Here is an 18826-nt window from a genome sequence, read left to right as displayed (position 1 = left end):
CTTTAGATGCACAAACATATACCTGCTCAGTCATCATATCTGTGAAAAATTTACAGCTGTATCAAGTGTGGGCTTAAAGGGACATGCAAATCTGTCTCGCTGTCATACCTTCTACTGAGAAATTTAAGCCTCAAATCACAATGTTACTAGTTCCTCCACGGAAAGGAAACATGTTGCTTTGTTTTTCTTGCATTTTCTGTCTCAACAATACATGCAATCAATGTATATGCAGAGGCAAGCAAGTAAAGCAGTAGAGCAAATTACAGCCATATTTTATATGCTGTTTTCATAGTACATATGAAGCTTACAGATGTCTCTGTGGAAGCATATGCGAAAGAGTTCAAAAACAATCCCCGCAAAGCTCTTTGGTTCACAAAGACTTGTCTATTAGTTAAAAGTCCCAGATGATGTGTCATCCATACAACTGCAATGCTTTAGCAAGCATTTTGAAAATCCAGTACAAGCATCAATGGGAAGGAATGCAAAAGGGAATGTTTTTATTGTGCTGGTTTGTGTATGTGATAATGCCTTATGCATACTTTGCCCCATTTGGATGATTTTACACTGTATGTGTTGTATATTGCAAACTCTTTGCAGTACTGACATTCTGAATCACACCCTTCTACATATTTTCTGTAGGATTCCTCTAGGATTGACTGTCAGCACTGATTTATATAGTGCCTTTTGCCTTCAAAGCAGTTGTGATAGGTGTAGTAATATATTTTTTACTCATAACATTGTAAGTTGAAGTAGTGGTATTAATGATTTCTAGTGGGAAGCTTAAGGTAGGGAACATAAGAACTTGCCTGAGGCTCTATGAGGAATTGTTCTTTTAGGCTTAGAATGTAGGAGTTCTAGGCTTTATGTTGTTTACTCAGATCAATATTTTTGGGCTTCTCTTTATGTTGTTTTTGGTGGAATTTTTTTTAAAATATGTGCCTCAGTGAGGCTTTGCTTCTGTTGATAAGATGGTCAGGGCACTGATTCAACAAAGCCCTGAAGCGATGCTAGAAGCACATTGATGCCATTATCTACAGTAGGAGATCTTGTAAGTGGCTCTTATATTTTCTGCTACACAAAGAACAGTAAGAGCAGTACACTACTTGTGTGTGAGCCTACTCCTGACACCTTCTTTTGCGTGGCAAGGACCCAGACCCCAGAATAAAACACATTCTTCCTCAGAATAAAACACACGAAAACAAGTATATTGGGTTAATGGAATAACTAAGGCCACAACTTTATTGGTTACAGATGTGAGCGGTATTGGCTTAGGCAATTGGGTGAAGCAAGACTAAAACCTGACTCCTGCACACCCGCAGGAAGTCTCTTTGAAGGGTTAACCACCGGAAGGGGGGAGCCCTCTGATGTACATCAAATGAGCCCCCCCGTCACTGTTAGGGATGTGTCTTGGCCCTAGCCCACGCCCAGGCTTCGGACAGGAACCACACCCCCGGATCCCTTTAACACAGTGTTTCTCAACCTTGGGTCCCCAGCTGTTGTTGGACCTACATCTCCCATCACGCTTGACTACTGGTCTTGGTAGCTAGGGATAATGGGAATTGTAGTCCAGCAACAGCTGGGGACCCAAGGTTGAGAAACACTGCTTTAACGGGATACCCTTACTGTGGAGGGGCAGGCGGAGGAAACAACCTCCCCTCCCATAAAAGGCTTACCCAATGCCTAACCTCACAAAGTTGTGATGATTGCTACTAGGTAGGTGAAAACCACGTGGCTTGACCCAGTTATGCCGAGTGGAAAAATTCCTACCCAACCCCAACAACCAGGTGACCGACATAAATCATAGCAAGTCATAGTCGAACCACAAAAAAGAGGGTGGGCGGGCTGGGAGATCCAACAACTGGAAGCAGAAAAGGCAGCATCCCCGGCCGCACCAACAGTTAAGCGGGCGAAGCCACGCCCCTATGCAAGCCCTATTGGTTGGGCTGAAGGAGATGCGGCCGGGGACCCTGCTGACGTGGGCGGCTTACCTCCGCCCATTCCAGGGTCGCTATGGAGACCCGGTCCCCGCCCACAAAGCAGCCCCTCCCTAATGGGGAGCTGACATACCAAACCAGTCCCCAGCCATAAGTCATCGACGACGGTGGCTACGCCTCCCATTTTATACTATGTACCTTTCCTAATGGGCAAAGTATCTATCTGTACAGGCATGAGTGTGTGTTTGCATGTGTTTATTCACACACACACACAATTTTGCTACTATGCATTAGGGCTGGGCAATACACGGCTTTCAGTATTGCAATATATCACCAGCTAAACTTTGCAATATGCCAATATATCATGATATTTGAAACTAGTGGTTTCAGCCCGTTAAAATAACGGGCGCTAGAACATATGTGGTGAATTTTTTTAAAAAACTCACTTTTAAAAAACATTTCTTCTTTTTTTGGGGGGGGGGGGGTTAGAAAATCCACCAACCTGGTTTCCCAGTCCTGCCATGCCCTTCACACATCCTTCGCCCTGTTTCCCCTTTTCTCTTTCTGTCCCTTCCCTCTTTCTTCCTGGCACTCCAGTTCTCTCACAGCCTTCCTCTCTCTCTCTCTCCCCCCCCCTTATACAAACACACACACACACACACAGAGAGAGAGAGAGAGAGAGAGAGAGAGAGAGAGAGAGAGCGCTGCTGAAGTGTGTGGAGAAGAGACAGGTCACTTTTAGTATTGCTTGCAGAGGATTCCCTTCTGCAAGCAGGGATCCCCGGAGAAGAGGTGTGGCCCCCCACACCTCCCTCTCGCTCTGGGCCAGCGGACGACACGCCAGCAGCCTCCTCCTCCTTCCCCTCTCCCTCCCTCTCTCCCCCCTTCCCCCCTCCCATCCTCCCTCCCCCCTTACTGTCTCTGAACGGCCGAGTCCTCCCCCGCCAGCTCCGGGCCTCAGACTCTTCCTTTCCCTCGAGCAAGGCAGAGCTTTCGCCAGCCAGGCTGGGCAAGCCCCGACGTCGACGCCCGCCATGGACGTCCAGCGGCTTTGCAGGGGCCCGGCCGGCTCCGAGCCCTTCTGGGTGAGAGTGTGGGGTGGGGAGGGAGAGAGATGGGGCAGCATCCCTGGACCCAGGGGCTGGGCTTTGTGGGGCGGGAGGGGGGTCCCCCCTTGCCCGGCATCGGCGAAGCAAAGCCTCTTTGTGTGCGCGCCACCTCTACCCTCAGCAACTGGGATTCAATGGGGAAACTGGCAGGGTGGGGACGACGACAAAGTTGAAGCGGAACGTCGGCGCTCCACGGGGCGGGCTGCCCTGTGCTGTTCCTGGGCTGCTAGCCTTCGAGGCTCGGCTTTCAGCGGCAACAGCAGCAGTGTGGCCTCCGTCCTCGGCCTCCCCTCTCTTCTGGCGCGCCGCCGTTCCATTTCAACCGCCCCGCTTGAACTGCCGACGCTGCTCCCGGCCCGGTGTCCCTCCATCCAATCCCTGTGTCCCTGGGGCACATGCGCAGTAGCGCAAACCCAGAGACACAGGGACTGGACGCAGAGACACTTGCATTTTATATATATAGATAAGGATGGAGCCAGTGCTTTTTTCCCCGGGGGGGGGGGGGGTACGCAGGGGTACACATACCCCTAAACATTTTGTGAATCTAAGTTTGGCCTCATTGAGGGGCATTATTTCAATATGAATAGGAAAATGAGAGTACCCTTAAACATTTTTTTTAAGAAAAAAAGCACTGGATGGAACTAGGTAGAAGTATTGGCTGGCTTCACAGTTTTTCCTGCATAGTGATTTTTGCTGGTGCCTACTCTTATAATTTGCTGCCCGCCTGCATGAGGCAGGGGAGAGCTGAGCCAGCAGAGTTAACAGGGGCTGCATGAATCAAGAGAAGCATTGGCTGGCTTCATGTTTTTTCACACATTGTGATTTTTGCATAGCACACACACATCAGGATTCGCAATATATTGCCAAGTCAAAAGCCATCAATCCACTATCACAACATGAACTTCAAATCAGTTTTAGACGATATATTGATATATTGCCCAGCCCTACTATGTGTACTCCTTTGCTTATGATAGTTGCACAGTAATATCATGGCTGTTAACTCTAAATGAACATTACCATGAGAGTAAAGGAGGCAAAACAAAATCACATGTGATTTTGTCTAATAGAGCTTTGTTGTTGTTCAGTCGTTCAGTCGTGTCCGACTCTTCGTGACCCCATGGACCAGAGCACGCCAGGCACTCCTGTCTTCCACTGCCTCCCGCAGTTTGGTCAGACTCATGTTGGTAGCTACGAGAACACTGTCCAACCATCTTATCCTCTGTCGTCCCCTTCTCCTTGTGCCCTCAATCTTTCCCAACATCAGGGTCTTTTCCAGGGAGTCTTCTCTTCTCATGAGGTGGCCAAAGTATTGGAGCCTCAGCTTCAGGATCTGTCCTTCCCGTGAGCACTCAGGGCTGATTTCCTTAAGAATGGATAGGTTTGATCTTCTTGCAGTCCATGGGACTCTCAAGAATCTCCTCCAGCTAATACAGCTAGGTGCGAGAATAGCTTAATAAGACTCAGCAAAAGAGGGATCAAGGTGTTGAAACGGGAGCCTAGACACTGAATAAAAGCAGAAAGAAGAGCAAGGCAGAGATTACAGGGTATGGTGAAGAGAGGCAGGATCTAAACAGAGCAAGGTAGTTCAGAACTGCTACAACAGGTGCTTGACCACGGCAAAGATATAGCAAGCCAATGCATCAGCTACCCATTTATCCTGTGCTACACCTCTTTTCTCCTTGTTTCTCAAGCTTTATAAATCAGAATGCATAAATAGAGAAATAAAATGACCTGTCAGCCACCAAAATTCACTTGAGACTTGGTTGTAGTAATTGAGTCCTGCGGGATTAGCGGAAGGCCATGGAACCTTCGCATATTTCCATCCTCTTCATTGTCCCAAACTATGGTGGTGCAGCAATTTATTTTTGAATGTTACATCCAGCCTCACAGACTGAAAATAGGATTTCTATCTTATATAAGTTCTGTGGTAGAGAACCTTTCAGCTGCAACTCACTCGCTGAGACGAGATCTTAAACGTGATCCTCAGCAAGCACAACATGCTTATTAGTGTGGCATTCCACATGTTCAGTTACACATTTGAAACAGGCTTTCAGCTACTGTGTGTGAGTCTTTGGCATGCAAGTATGGGCAACCAGCCCACACCATGGGAGCCCTGGGGTGTACTTGTGAAGTATGAAATAGGGAATGCAGACGGGAAAGGTGTATGTGTGTTTGATTGTTGTTGTTGCATTTAAATTCCAGCTTTTGATATTCTACTTTTGTTCTAAAGTCAGATATTTTATATAGAGAAACTAGGTCACTTTTTATTATCCAACTTTTTCACTTTGTCCAGGCAGAATTGAATCCAGAGAGATTAACTATAACAGCTGTGCAAAAATAACACTTACCAGGAATGTTTTGTTTAGCATCCATTAGGAAAGTGGCGGTTATGAAACGAGTTCTTTTTCGATGAACAGAATAACTTGAAAATAATTCGTGCATTCTTTAGGTATTCTCCCACTTAATCTCTGAAAGTGTTATCCTGTCAATTTCATTTAGCAGAGAATCTATTTTAAATTAATGGGTGCCATCAGTGAAACATTTTAATATCAACATTATTATTGCTTTTTTCTGTTTGCTTCACAACTATGTGCCCTAAATTGTTTGATACACTGCTGTGATCAGTTTGTGCATCATTCATCAGAGTGACCCAACTCAGCCTCTAAGCTGAAGGTGATTTCGCTGTTTCATCATTTCATCATACAGTAATTGTCTAACCCCCAGCATCTGAAGGAGAAAAGTGTGACACATTCTAGGTATTAAGAGAGCAGTTAACATTTTCCTCTTTAGTTCATGTATTTTTTAGGATAGACACTACATTGGTGGTTAAGTAATGCAAGGTAACTACTGTCAGAATGACAACAAACTGGATAAAAGTTATGCATTCTAGAAACCTTGAAGCCTCTAGGGGTTCTCACTCAGCTCAGAATACAGCCCACTTAGGGGCCAGGCAGCTTACTGGGCCCTGCAGTCCTGGGCTTCCTGGAGGGCAGCCATTCCTATTGTTGATGAATTACAGGATAGAAAGCTTCACTTGAGGCTGTTTTTGAATATACTAGATAATATTGATGTGTTCTGTTTTGGAAGCCATTATGGAACCGCAATTGGTTGAGGCTGCAACACTATACAGTGGTACCACTTTAGCTAATGGGGCCTCCCACTGCCGCTGCGCCGCCACCATGACGCGGTTTCTGTTCTCGTCCTTAAGCAAAGTTCTTAACCCGAGGTACTATTTCTGGGTTAGCAGAGTCTGTGACCTGAAGCGTATGTAACCCGAGGTACCACTGTACCCAGTGGGACTTGCTTCTGAATAGTTGATGTGTATAGAATAGCACCGTTAAAATCCAGTGCAGTTTGTACCACACTTGTAGCAGTGTATTGTTTTGGTACCATCCATCTCATGGAATGGCACCTAAGAAAATACGGAAAACTGTCAACCTCTCTTCACCCACCGCTCTTTCTCAAGTGCCCACGTGGATCATGGAGGAAAGTAATTTGTCTCACTGAGTTCTACTGAGCACAGTTTCTTTCTCAGCATCATGTGTTTTGCTTTTTTTTAATTTGAAAAGGCTGGTTTATCTGAGTATTCTATACTCCTTATTTAGAAGAGAGAGGCTGGGCAGCAGGGAGGGATAACTTCCCATTTCTGTCTGACGTCTTTTTTGTTTTGCTCATCTTGGCTTCTTCAAGTTTTCAGGAATTAATAGTGATCAGTGGCTGTTTACAGCTTGGAAGAGTTCATTTGGAGGCTGCATGGAGGGTCATGGTGTTTTTACAGGCAGTTTTTATTCAATTTTGTTATATAGCCTGCTTCCCACTGGTCTGAGTGACCAATTTGTCTTGTAGACTGCTGCTTGAGAGAATCTGAGGACAACTTACAGGTCAATAGTCAGTTGGCCACTACACACTCAGATTTCAAAGTGACAATGACTCTTTTATTTTTCAGCTGTCAGGTATCAAATTTTAGTATACACTAGACTTGAAAGGTAAATGTTATGTCCTTATCTTTCACAAAGCTAGCTCTGCAATTCCCTGGAACTCTCCAAAGTTGTTTGAAGTGTCACAATTTAAAGTTCTGACATCTGCTTGACAGTAAAAGATACATAGCTTTGTTCAAATGAAATCAACCAAGTTAAAGCAATAAAAAGGTGGGTGTGCTTCAGAGTGCACAACACTAAGTTATCTCAAGCTACCATTTTAATTGGTAACAAAATGCAGAAACAAAGTTGAATAAAAGCCCCTTTTGTTGATAGCACCAAACATATTTGTCAGTTCAAAATTCAGCCCTCCATTTCTTAAATTGGAAAGTGGGGCATGATGTGTATACTTGCTTGCTGTTTATAGAAAGGGTTCTGGGAATATCGGGAACAGGAAAGGATAAGTTATATACAAAGGCAGTATTTTAAAAGCACCACATATAAATTGGTTTCACAGCAGATGATGCCAGAAAGAGAGTCCATAATTAATAAATTAAGCAACTATTTTAGGTTGCCTTTCAGGGCATAGCATACGTAAAATAGCCATTAATAATAAAATAATAAGCAGCCAGTTTAAAACATCATAGCATCTTAAGTTTGTAGTGTGAGCTGGCAAGACCTGTTTTCTCCACCCAAAGCCTGCAATTTTTTTAAAAAAAGATGTGCCAATCTACTGATGTGTCCCAGAACCCCTTTCAAATGCTGCTATTTGCAAATATTGCACCATCCCATATAGCAATATAGAGTTGTGTTCAGTATCCTTTTCAGCACTCTAAAGGGGAACTTGGAACACAACTCTCAACTTATGTGGTGTATCCCCACTACACCTAAAAACATTGCTGCCTCGAGCAGTTGCTTGAGTTACTTGTACAGTGGTGATCTGCTAGAAACTGTGCATGCTTGAGGAAACAAGCAGATAGTATCAGAGCTAAGCTTTCTTAAGTAGGGTTTGGGAACTGTAAATAGTCTCAGCCCTGTTTTGCCTGCACTTCTGCTTGCCAATTATTGAGAGTTTTATTATCACATTGATTTAATATTCAGAGCACACTGAAGCAGACCTCTAAATTCCTTCAGCTGGAGCAACATCATGTCACTGCATTTCTCAGAGGGGTTTTAGCTCAAGCTAGCAGGTACAGCGGTACCTCGGGTTACAGACGCTTCAGGTTACAGACTCTGCTAACCCGGAAGTAGTACCTCGGGTTAAGAACTTTGCTTCAGGATAAGAACAGAAATCGCGCGGTGGCAGCAGGAGGCCCCATTAAGTAAAGTGGTACCTCAGGTTAAGAACAGTTTCAGGTTAAGAATGGACCTCCAGAACGAATTACCGGTAAGTTCTTAACCTTAGGTACCCCTGTATTTCATTTCTAAAAGGAGAGGTGGCCACATTAAACCTTGAAGGCCACAGCCATTGGCTTCAAAACACGTTTCCCTTCATTCTCGATGAGGAAAAGCACTCTACACATGCTCAGGGGTACTCCCATGATTATTTATTTGCATGTCTTGCAGCTTTCTCTGGTTTTGGACAGTCTGGGGAAAGAGATATGGGGAGTTTTGAGATTAAGCAGAAATTCAGAGTCTCACTTAGAAGAATGAGCAGGATGGTCCCCAAATGTAACAGGGCTGGCTTAACACAATCTGAAGTAAATGAAATAAGAACCCTTAAGTCCACAGTCTACAATAATCTAAATGCACCACTGATATTAAGCCCCGAACCAGCTATTGGTGCTATTGTCTAAATTACGTTCAACCAAATTTAGAACTGTAACGATGTGGATTATATTTCATCAGCCTACCCACTGGAGAGCAATAGTAAGTAATGTTTTATATCTTTAATTTTTAAAAAAATCTTGAGTTGGTTTTAATACTTAATTGGATCCACAGCATACTAATGTGCTGTTTTGCCTCTCCCATCCCCTTAATATAGCATATTGCTCTAGGCAGAACAAAGAAAAATCTAATTTTCTGAAAATCAATTTCAATTTTACACTAGGAGTAATTGTAAAGGTGCATTTATGTAGCCACAACAAAGGTCAACATATGGCCTTCTGGCATCCGCATGCAGTTATTCCCTGTTTATCAAAAGAAGCAATATAAACCTTTAAGTGCTTCACAAATGTCTGTACTTACAAAGTGTGGAATTCCATAGTCAAAAGGTACAAATATAATAAAGTAAATGGACATAAGTGAACAGAGTATTAGTAGTTGAGCCATTGTAGCATGGCAATGTTAATGGATAGGGCATATAATTCGTCGTATAATTAACAATGTGACCCTGAAACTTCAACGATACAGCAGCTAAATAACTTTCTCTCCCAACTGAGATAGTTGAAATATCAAGATTACTTAAATTGTGTTCCATGATGTACTGTGCCTTCAACCAGATCTTAATAGAAGCAGGAGTAATTCAGTCTTAATAACTTCTCTGTGGTGGGAGAAGGATCAATATCTCAACCCATTTAAAAAAATGTTGACTTCTGTCTATAAAGGATTCTATTACAACCTGGATTATACAGTTTATTCGAAATGGATTTTTGGGTGGAATGTAATTCAAATATATAAATTACAAAACCTCTCTCCCTTCATATCGCTTCCTTTGCAAGAATTGAAAATAGCAACAATTACATTAAGTCAGCTTCATAGATCATTGCTGTTCAACAAAGATTATATTTTGCTTTGCAAATTCACATTCACAAATAAACTGCATTCTTTGTATATAGACCAAAAAATGTATTTAGACAAAAAAAAAAAAAAAAAAAACAGATGGGAGAAATTGACAACTTAAAGGGTATTTTTTGGAGTATTTTCATATATAAAGTGTTTCAAGAGAAATGCAAATGAGAATTAATCCTGGCAATTTTAGTTATTGGAATTGTATAACTTGGTCATCTCTGCAAAAGGTATCTACAAATTAGGATCAGCTGCTATATACTGTGAGACACTTCCAGACATCTGCAGATATGTCATTTCTTTTAGCATCATTAAATAGCATAGTTAATGAACAAGTTACACACTAAATAAAGCAAAGTTAAGTGGAAAAAATAGTGATTCTAGAATAATTAAAATAGCTCTATTCAGAGGATGTCCCATAGGAGAGAAAATGCAAGGGATGGAGGTCTTCCTGGATTAGGATACTTATTGTAAGTGCTTCTTGTAATTATTGTATTACAATAGCAATTGGAGCAACAATTATATTTCTGTATTCTTGGCACAAAGGTTGTTTTCAGCAATAGTTCCCCATTAAATCATTCTTTCTAACCAGCAGGTTTTGTCTGTCATTTGAAGGAGGAACATAGCCAGTTTGAAAACCCAAACAGGCAATATTTCTGTGGCTTAATTTTACATACTTTGCTTTTCATCAGAACTGAAAATCAAAGACTTCTCTTTGTCTGTAACCAGTTAGATTATAGATATAAGGACTTTATAGATACACTTAGCATTGAGATACATGTGTCTGTGCAGCATTTGAAATGAATTTCCAAAATTAACAACAGTGTTGGGATAAAAACACTCCATTGTGCAATACATATGCCTTGAATTATAAAGTGAAGTATAAATGTGTTATATAAACAAAAGGTTAAATCTGACAGTAGGTTCAATTGTGTCTTGAATGCTACGATAAAAATTAAATTAGCACCAAACACCAGTTTCTCTGACCTGAATTACACTGACCTAAGTGAAATAGAAGAAAATAATATTTTTATGTTGTAAAAACTAGTACTTACACTCTCGAGGGAAATCTATTTCTGTGTTCCTTTATATGTATTTTTCAATGCTTCTTGCAATATAACAACACCTATAATACACATTATAGAAGATCAGAAGCATAAGGGAGGGAAAGGTAATGGGTGAATTCAAAGTAGTGTTAAGGAGAATGTTCCAACAGTGCAGGCATTTCTGTGAGCGGGTGGGGGGGCAGTCGTCCCATTGTGGAAGCGGGACTTGTACTGGCTCCCTCTAGCACAACTCTTGAGCTTGATGCAGTCCAGTTAATGCAATAGATGGTATTCAAATCAGTTTAAATTTAAGCGGGTCTACTCTGAGTAAACCTTAGTTGAATACCACCCTTGCCGTCAACCCTTAAGTACCTGAGTGGGAAGGAGTATTAGACATCTTTCCGTAGACATCTGAAGGCAGCCCTGTATCAGGAAGTTTCTAATGTCTGCTGTTTCAGTTGTGCTTTTATATTCTGTTGGAATATGTTTCTGGGGGGAAACAGATAAGCAGGGTTCAAGTAATAAGTTGTTGTTGTTGATGATGATGATGATGACATTCAGAACAGAATGGTTTGCTATTGACATTTCCAGAGAGCGAAGAGAACTCATGTGACAGGCAAAAGTCTATCCTGTGGTTGCCATATTGACTTATTAGCTGGTTTTTGCCCAGAAACCATGTGTGCCAATAGCCACCAACTGCTATTCAGGCAAGAACGCTAACAAGGGAAGATCAATCTGGCTCAAATTCCATATGAATGGTTGTACTCACCACTTGGTTCTAGCCTTGAAGATCTCCCTGTGGTATATTTTCCTTCCACTCTTCTCCCATCGGGTGCCTTGTCTTTTTTATTTGTAAGCTTGGTTGGTAGGGCAGCTCTTCTTTATTCACATGAGCGGCTTTGTGATATTATAATTGTCTGAAAAGCAAGATTAAAATGTGGGAAATAAATAAATATTATCCAGTGTAGGGTGTAGGGTGGTCTGCATCTCCCACTTTCTGTTTCCACATTAATTCAGGAGCAGTTAGAAAACAATGGACTGCTGTAGCAAAGTGGTTCACCACATCTCCTCCCCCTACATGTTCTGTTGTGCTGTTAGTGAAAAAGAAAGCTGAGGCAGATGAGAGAGAGATGTGCGGGGGGGGGGGTACTTGCCAAAAGCAGAAAAGATATTGGTAGAAAGTACATAATGCTAATTAGGCTTACCAGATTTGAGGGCCTGGATTATGGCAATTTTGGCCCCTCCTCCATATACCGCCCAGAGTGGTTAGGGAGGCCCGGCCAGATAGGTGGGGTATAAGTAATAAATTATTATTATTATTATACCTTACTTTCTTCACTAATGGAAATGCACTCAGCATTTTTATTTTGAATAGGATTGCATGGTTAGTCTTAAGGTGAGAATTTACCTTGATTTTGTTTGCAAGATAATGTTGCCTATTTACTGAACGGTCATTCTAATTTCTTTTCAGGGAGGTAAGATGACCTTGCATCAAGCAAATGTTATCTCACACTTTCCAGTGCATTCTCATATCACTTTCCTTATTGTAAAATATATATATATAAATATATAAATCTGATCTTTGGGGGAATCTGGTATTGTTGCAGCAAATCAGCTTTACTTGAGCAACCTTAATTTGCCGGTATGTTATTGAACCCCATCCAAAAATAGAGAAAGTATGGAAGTGCCTTCATTTGCCTCATTCCTGAACTCTTTTGATGCGATCTGTTTTTTTAAAATAAAAAAACAACTTTGTGCCGTAATGAACTCATTACCATCTTTACATGTTATCCTTTTACCCATTTTATAGAAGTCAGGTTTTAGTAAAAAAAAAAAATCTTTTTTTTTAAAGTATTCTCCATTTCTACAGAACTATAACAGTTAGCTAATGGGATTAACCTATTCATCTCTCTAGCTCAACTATGCTAATTAATAAGATTTTTTTAATGTAATTGTCTCTCTGCAATGATTCATCTTCTTTATTTGCTTATCAGCATAATCGTAGTAATTCCCATAGAGAAATACTGTGCAATTACAAAAGAGAGGATTAGGATCTCTTGATAAATGCTGAAGGTATTGGCAGATGAAGGAGAGGGTTTGTGTTTACACACATTAATCTTAAATAATTAGCCATTTAAAGAGAAAATAAGTCACAAATGAACATGAGATAAAAGTCTGTTTAAGTATCCTTCTTTAGTATTGATACAGTTAAAGAACTCCATACAGTCTAAGCTTCCATTCATATAGAAAGTTCCCATAATATTTTCCCCCAGGCCCCATATTAATCTCTTGGTTGTTGCCCTTCTTCATCATAATTTAAATTGCTAAACAAACAGAATTAGGCTAGCATATGCATATGATCAAAGCTGTTAACCAGAAACAGAAATAAATGTAGATAATTAGTCATTGAGGCCATGAGTTTGCAAATCACATCTGAGTACTGTATAGTCAGTAGCAAACAATTCCACTGTCATGAGGTTGTAACTTAAAAGAGTGGTTTTAGAAAATGCTGTAGTTGTATTAGCCATTTGGTTGTTTTAAGTATAATGAAGCACCGAGCACAGGAAGAAACTAGTGTGTTTTGGTTTCATCTCATATGTGTGGATCAGTATGTTTGCTATGCATGACATTACAGTTATTGCGAGTTTTATAAATCATGTGACCTTGCATATAAATATATCATGAAAAATGAGTGACATCTCAAAGGATACTTCTTGTAAGAATCATTTTATTGCACTTATTTGACAGTGAGATTATGAGAGCGCTTATTGTTTTGGTAACTTTCCAGTAATGCTTTGTAGTGAATTTTATACTATACTCTATCAAATTAGGAACAAAATATGCATGCATCTGGATTGATTGATTGAATGAATGAATGATTGGTCTGGATCTAATGGAGCTCTTGCATGAGCTGAAGTCACTTCCAGTTGTGCAAGGAAGGAAAGTTTTGGATGTTCTCAGACCAGGCATCCCCAAACTCTGCTCTCCAGACGTTTTGGGACTACAATTCCCATCATCCCTGACCACTGGTCCTGTTAGCTAGGGATGATGGGAGTTGTAGTCCCCAAACATCTGGAGGGCCAAGTTTGGGGATGCCTGTCTCAGACTCTCTCTTGCATATGTACCTTCCTGCATAGCAAATGCTGTTCTGGAGAGCCTTCTAAATTCCAGGATTCTCTTTTGAGTTTATAGGATCCAATGGTTTCCCTTTAAAAAAATAAATAAATTATAAAGGGATGGTAAATTGTATATTGTGACTGAAGCTTGTAGAAGAGAACAATATACCAAAAACAAAAAACAAAAAACCCTTTGGTGATGTGATTGAAAAGATAGCAGAAGTTTAATAATGTTTAAAAATCATATACGTAAAACAGATAGATTTGTAAAGTACATGCTGCTGTGTAAACATGGGAGAATGTGTTTTGGATTATATTAAGTAATTTCATTAAAATATTCTGACTTGTACGTTTTGCAACATGCCTACAGGAGTTGCCGCAGTACAGCTGTGTCTTGTGTTGCATAATTACTTATTTAACTGATTGTCTTTCTTCTTTTACAGGGAAACTTTGTTGCAAGCATGACAGCTATTTTAAGACAAATGGAAGACTATCATTATGCCCATTTAATCAAGACCTTTGGGAAGATGAGATCGGATGTTGTTGTAAGTTCAACCTGAAACTTTGTTTCCTCCTCCTTCCTGCATTGCTGTTTGTTTTTGTTGTTATTTGACAAAGAAAGTTATAAAGCTTATATAAAAAAATATGGGTGCCATATGACCTGACATAAAAATCGATGAAGCATTGCTTACTTCCTGAGTGAAGAGCAAATATTGTTTCATTGCCTTGATACTAAATGATGAAACAACTGATACTCAAGGAAAATCAGAATTTGAAAACATGGCTTAAGTTATTGGTGTTGGGGTAGGAAAACAATATTTTATTCAGCTGAGTGCTAGACCTAATCTTAAACCAACCTATAAGCTTCAGAAGTTACTCTCGGGGTATTCCCTTTAATGTTCTCTTCTAATGTTTTTCAACTGGAATCATCCTACTTTGTTTTAAGCTGCTGTTATATGCCAGATTTATTTACTTTAGTTAAAATCATTTTTATTTGTGCATCTGCCATTTTAAGCAATATAATCTCACATGCTAGGTTTAAATATATGTTTTATTATTAATGACGGTAATGAGTGAAACTCTTCAAGGTTCTTTGTAATCTTTCTTTCTGAGTGCATAGTACAACTTAATTAGAGCATAATAGAAGGGAATTTATAGCTAAGTAGATACCTCTCTAATGACCTGGAACTATCATTGCCATATGGCAAATGCATGCTGCAAAGTAACAACCAAACTTGTTGGCTGAGATCCATTAATTAGCAGATGACCTGAAGTCTGATCAACTGTGTTAGATTACAAATTCTGTTACCTAGGGGAGTTGGATACTGTGGTACAGCATTTTAAAGAGTTTGTGAGAGAATTGAATCTTCTGACAACATTGTGGAGGCAAAGAACAGACATATGATTTCTCAGTTTTTTGCAGATGTGATTCAGATATTCTCCATTGTATCCATTAGCTTGAGCATATATATGGTGGTTTATTTCTGTGTTAATGAACCATAGTTAGCTATCATTTCTGTAGTGGTGCCTTTTTAGGCTGGGTATTTCAGCTACAGCAAACCAGACAGTGCCATTTTAATAATATTTTGTAACCATGTGTGAGTAGTAAGAGTTTTTGAATAATAGGAATAGGAATAATTTATTATTGGCCAAGTACATTTTCCAACATACTTGGAATTTGTTTCGGCTACATTGCAATGTAAACATACAGACACTGTTCCTCTCACAATACAAAGAAGTAAAGAAACCCCACCCATATTTTACCTCCCCTTAAGCTATACAACTACGAATTTAACAATTTAATGGCACAAGGGAAAAAACTATTCTTGTGCCTGGCCGATTTTGTATATGAAGTCCTGTAGCGACGTCCAGATGGAAGTAAATCAAGCAGATGATGACCGGGATGTAAAGGATCTGCTACAATTCTCTCTGCTCTCTTCCTTACTCGGGTAGCATAAATTGTCTCTATTGAAGGCAAGCTAACACCAATAATAAGGCTAATTCTACAAAGACAGCTTCATATTCAACCTGTGAATGAAAAAGAAAAAACACACACATTTACATATATTATCAAACCCATGCAAAAAGTAAAAAACAAGTCTAGAATCCAACTAGGCTTCAAACTATATTTCTGAGGGTTGAAAGATTTGTTTATATTGTTCTTCCCCAAGGTAAAAAAAAAAAAAAAACATTACCTAAGCTTTGGAAATAAATCAACTATCTAAATTTAGTGTGTGTGTTTTTAATGACAGTGAAAGTAATTTGTCCTTGCCATTATATGTAAGCAGCTTAGATGTTGTACTGCAATCAAGAGATATAATTTTTGTTAAATGAATAAATTAATTAAAATATTTATTTTTAAAGATTCATTCCTTGCCTTTCCACCAGTCATATCTCCATGTGGCTTATGTAGAAATAATCAATGAAAGCACTACCATAACTATATGCTGCCAAAGGCTTGAGAGAACAAAACATTGTGCACCTGGCATCTAAAAGATAGCTGGAAAAACTTAGGAAGGACCTGAGGTGCCACTGCAGAGAAGGCCTTCGAAGCCACTGAACTAGCCTCTGAAGGTAGGGTCTCTGAACTAGGATCTCACCTGAAGTTCCTATCAAATGAGCAGGTTTGTGTGACAGTAAGAACTTCACAATGCTAGTCCAGGCTGTTTATGACTTATAGATGAAAGCCAGCACTTTATTGTGCTGAGAAACAAAATGGCAACTATTGAAGAGCTTTGAGTTCTGATACGAAAAAAGTTATCTTCTTTCGAATGGGAAAAAAATATTTTTCAAAAAAGTTGTTACAACCAGTGCTCCAGTTATAGTGGTGCACTGTTGCTTTGACACTGCTCATGGCCTTGAACCCTTTGTTCCTCCTGGACACATGAAAAATAAAGTGATTTCTTTATTTATGAATGATTATTTCACAATACAACGCTAGCTTCCTTTTATTTAAGGATTATCTGAGTGCATCAATTTCTTGAAAATTTGGGTTGCCACTTTTTTGCATCTTTCCAAGCTCTACAATTCCTTTGAGATATGAGGCAACCTGTACTGTATATTCTTTCTCCTGCCATTCCCTTAAATCAGGCCAGGATAGCCAACATGCTGCATTTCAGATGTTGTTGGACTTTGACTGCCATCAGCCTGGGCTAGTATGGACAACGGTTAGGAATGTGGTAGTTGCAGTCCACAATTATTAGGGGGTCCCAGATTGGCACTCCTGACTTTGGCAATAATTGTGAGACTTTTACAGCCCAGTTCTAAGCATATTTGCATTAAGTCCTCTTGGATTCAGTGAGATGTATGCCCTCTGATTAGACTTAGGATTTTCAGCTTTAGTTGCTCACATGAATTGTTATAGAAACATATTCTGTTGTTTCTGAGCCTGAAAAGAATTCTCTATGTAGATTCTATTCAGTCAGGGTCAAGCTTTTACTTTCATTTTAAGAGTTTAATTGCCCATTGTGTCCGTTTAAGTATTGCTTTGGAAGTCTGTTACCCTGACCCCAATACTATTGGGAAATGTGGAAATTACTTTCATTGCTGCTTTCTGTTATAAAGCAGTTGATCTTTTGGCTTCATTTGGCCTCTTTCTTTCATTTTGTAAACTCCATTATATCTTGAAGACTACCACTAGTGGCATAAATGGAACAAAATTCTTTCTGCAGCCTAGCACATATGTTTGCTCTTTCTCAAGTTAATGACCACTCCTGGGGGGAAATACCTACAATGTAACTGACAGTTTCAACAACTGTTGGTCAATGGCTAGTGTTCCTTCTTTGGGAAAGGTTGTGAATGAGTGATGGCCAGCCAGCTGTAAATCCTCATGGCCGAAACTGATTTTGTAAATCCATTTCTATCAGGTTTGGGGCCTGCTTTTGATACAGAAACTGCCATGGTCTTACTATGGGATAACTTCTGCTGAGACAGCTGCAGGCAGAGTGTGATCCTGTTAACTTTCCTAGATCCCTCAGTAGTTTTCAGTATCATCAACCATGAGATATCTCTTTGAGGATGTCCAAGTTGGGTGTAGGTGGTACTGCTCTTCAGTACCACTAATACTGGGATGACCACCTCCCTCTGCAGCATATGTTCCCACAAGTCCCATGGGTCCCCCCCCCCCAATGTGCCATGTTAACATCTACATAAAACTTCTAAGTGAAGTAATTGGATTTGTCAGTGTGCTTCTGATTCTATAGAACCCCACATTACTTGAGGCCACACCAGGACCAGCGCAACCATGATGCAAAGTGAGATGACCACCTTAGGCGGCAAGATCCAGAGGGGCAGCAGGTCCAGCCTCCGAGGAGTGCATTGCCTGTGGCTGCTGCCACCAACAGCTGCAGCACGCTCCTTGGATGCCAGATCCACCGCCTCCTTGGCACCGCCTCTTGATGAATAGGGGCTGCTGCAGGTCTCCTCCTAGAGACAAAATAGTGGTGGCTGCCCTCTGGGCTCTCCTGGGTTCTGCACCTGCCCTGTGTGATTCAGAGTGGGCCCCTTTCTTCCCCCATGACAGTATTTGATTTCCACTGCAACCATCGGGTAAGCTTGATTTGATTCATCTCCTTGCTCACCCCTTCTTCTTTGGCAGGAAAAGGGTGTCATTTTTTGGGTCATCTCAGATGGCAAAATGTCTTGGGCCAGCTCTGGGTGAGTTGATGTGAAGGAATGCCTCTGCCTATGTCAACCTCCCCAGCCAGGCCTTAAGATCTTTAGATCTTGGTGGTCCTGCCCCCGGCCAAGATGTGGGTTAGTGGTACAATACTTTCTTTCTTTCTTTCTTTCTTTCTTTCTTTCTTTCTTTCTTTCTTTCTTTCTTTCTCCAACGCTTCTCCCTTAGGTCGCAATGCAGGCTAAAGCATTGAACAGCCTTCTATGGCAGCTGGATATGCCAGTTATGTGTCACATTGTGCTTATACTGGGTTAGTCATGATTGAATTGCATTGACTGAATTTCTGATTCTACATTGTT

At 40.6% G+C, this 18826-nt stretch overlaps 1 protein-coding gene across 2 annotated transcripts in view; it reads left to right on the top strand.

Annotated features, from left to right (window-relative positions):
• Positions 1-18826, top strand: part of DOCK1 (dedicator of cytokinesis 1) — a 355108-nt gene that overhangs the window by 197213 nt on the left and 139069 nt on the right. For both annotated transcript variants that reach the window (XM_033149416.1, XM_033149417.1), the window contains exon 28: positions 14293-14394. In XM_033149416.1, coding sequence (XP_033005307.1) covers positions 14293-14394 — 102 coding nt within the window. The remainder of the gene's footprint in view (positions 1-14292; positions 14395-18826) is intronic.

This window comes from Lacerta agilis, chromosome 5 (genome assembly GCF_009819535.1).
Source record: "Lacerta agilis isolate rLacAgi1 chromosome 5, rLacAgi1.pri, whole genome shotgun sequence".
NCBI classification, from domain to species: domain Eukaryota; kingdom Metazoa; phylum Chordata; class Lepidosauria; order Squamata; family Lacertidae; genus Lacerta; species Lacerta agilis.
Note: the sequence above shows the minus strand (reverse complement) of the source record. Positions and strands in the feature narration are given on the sequence as shown.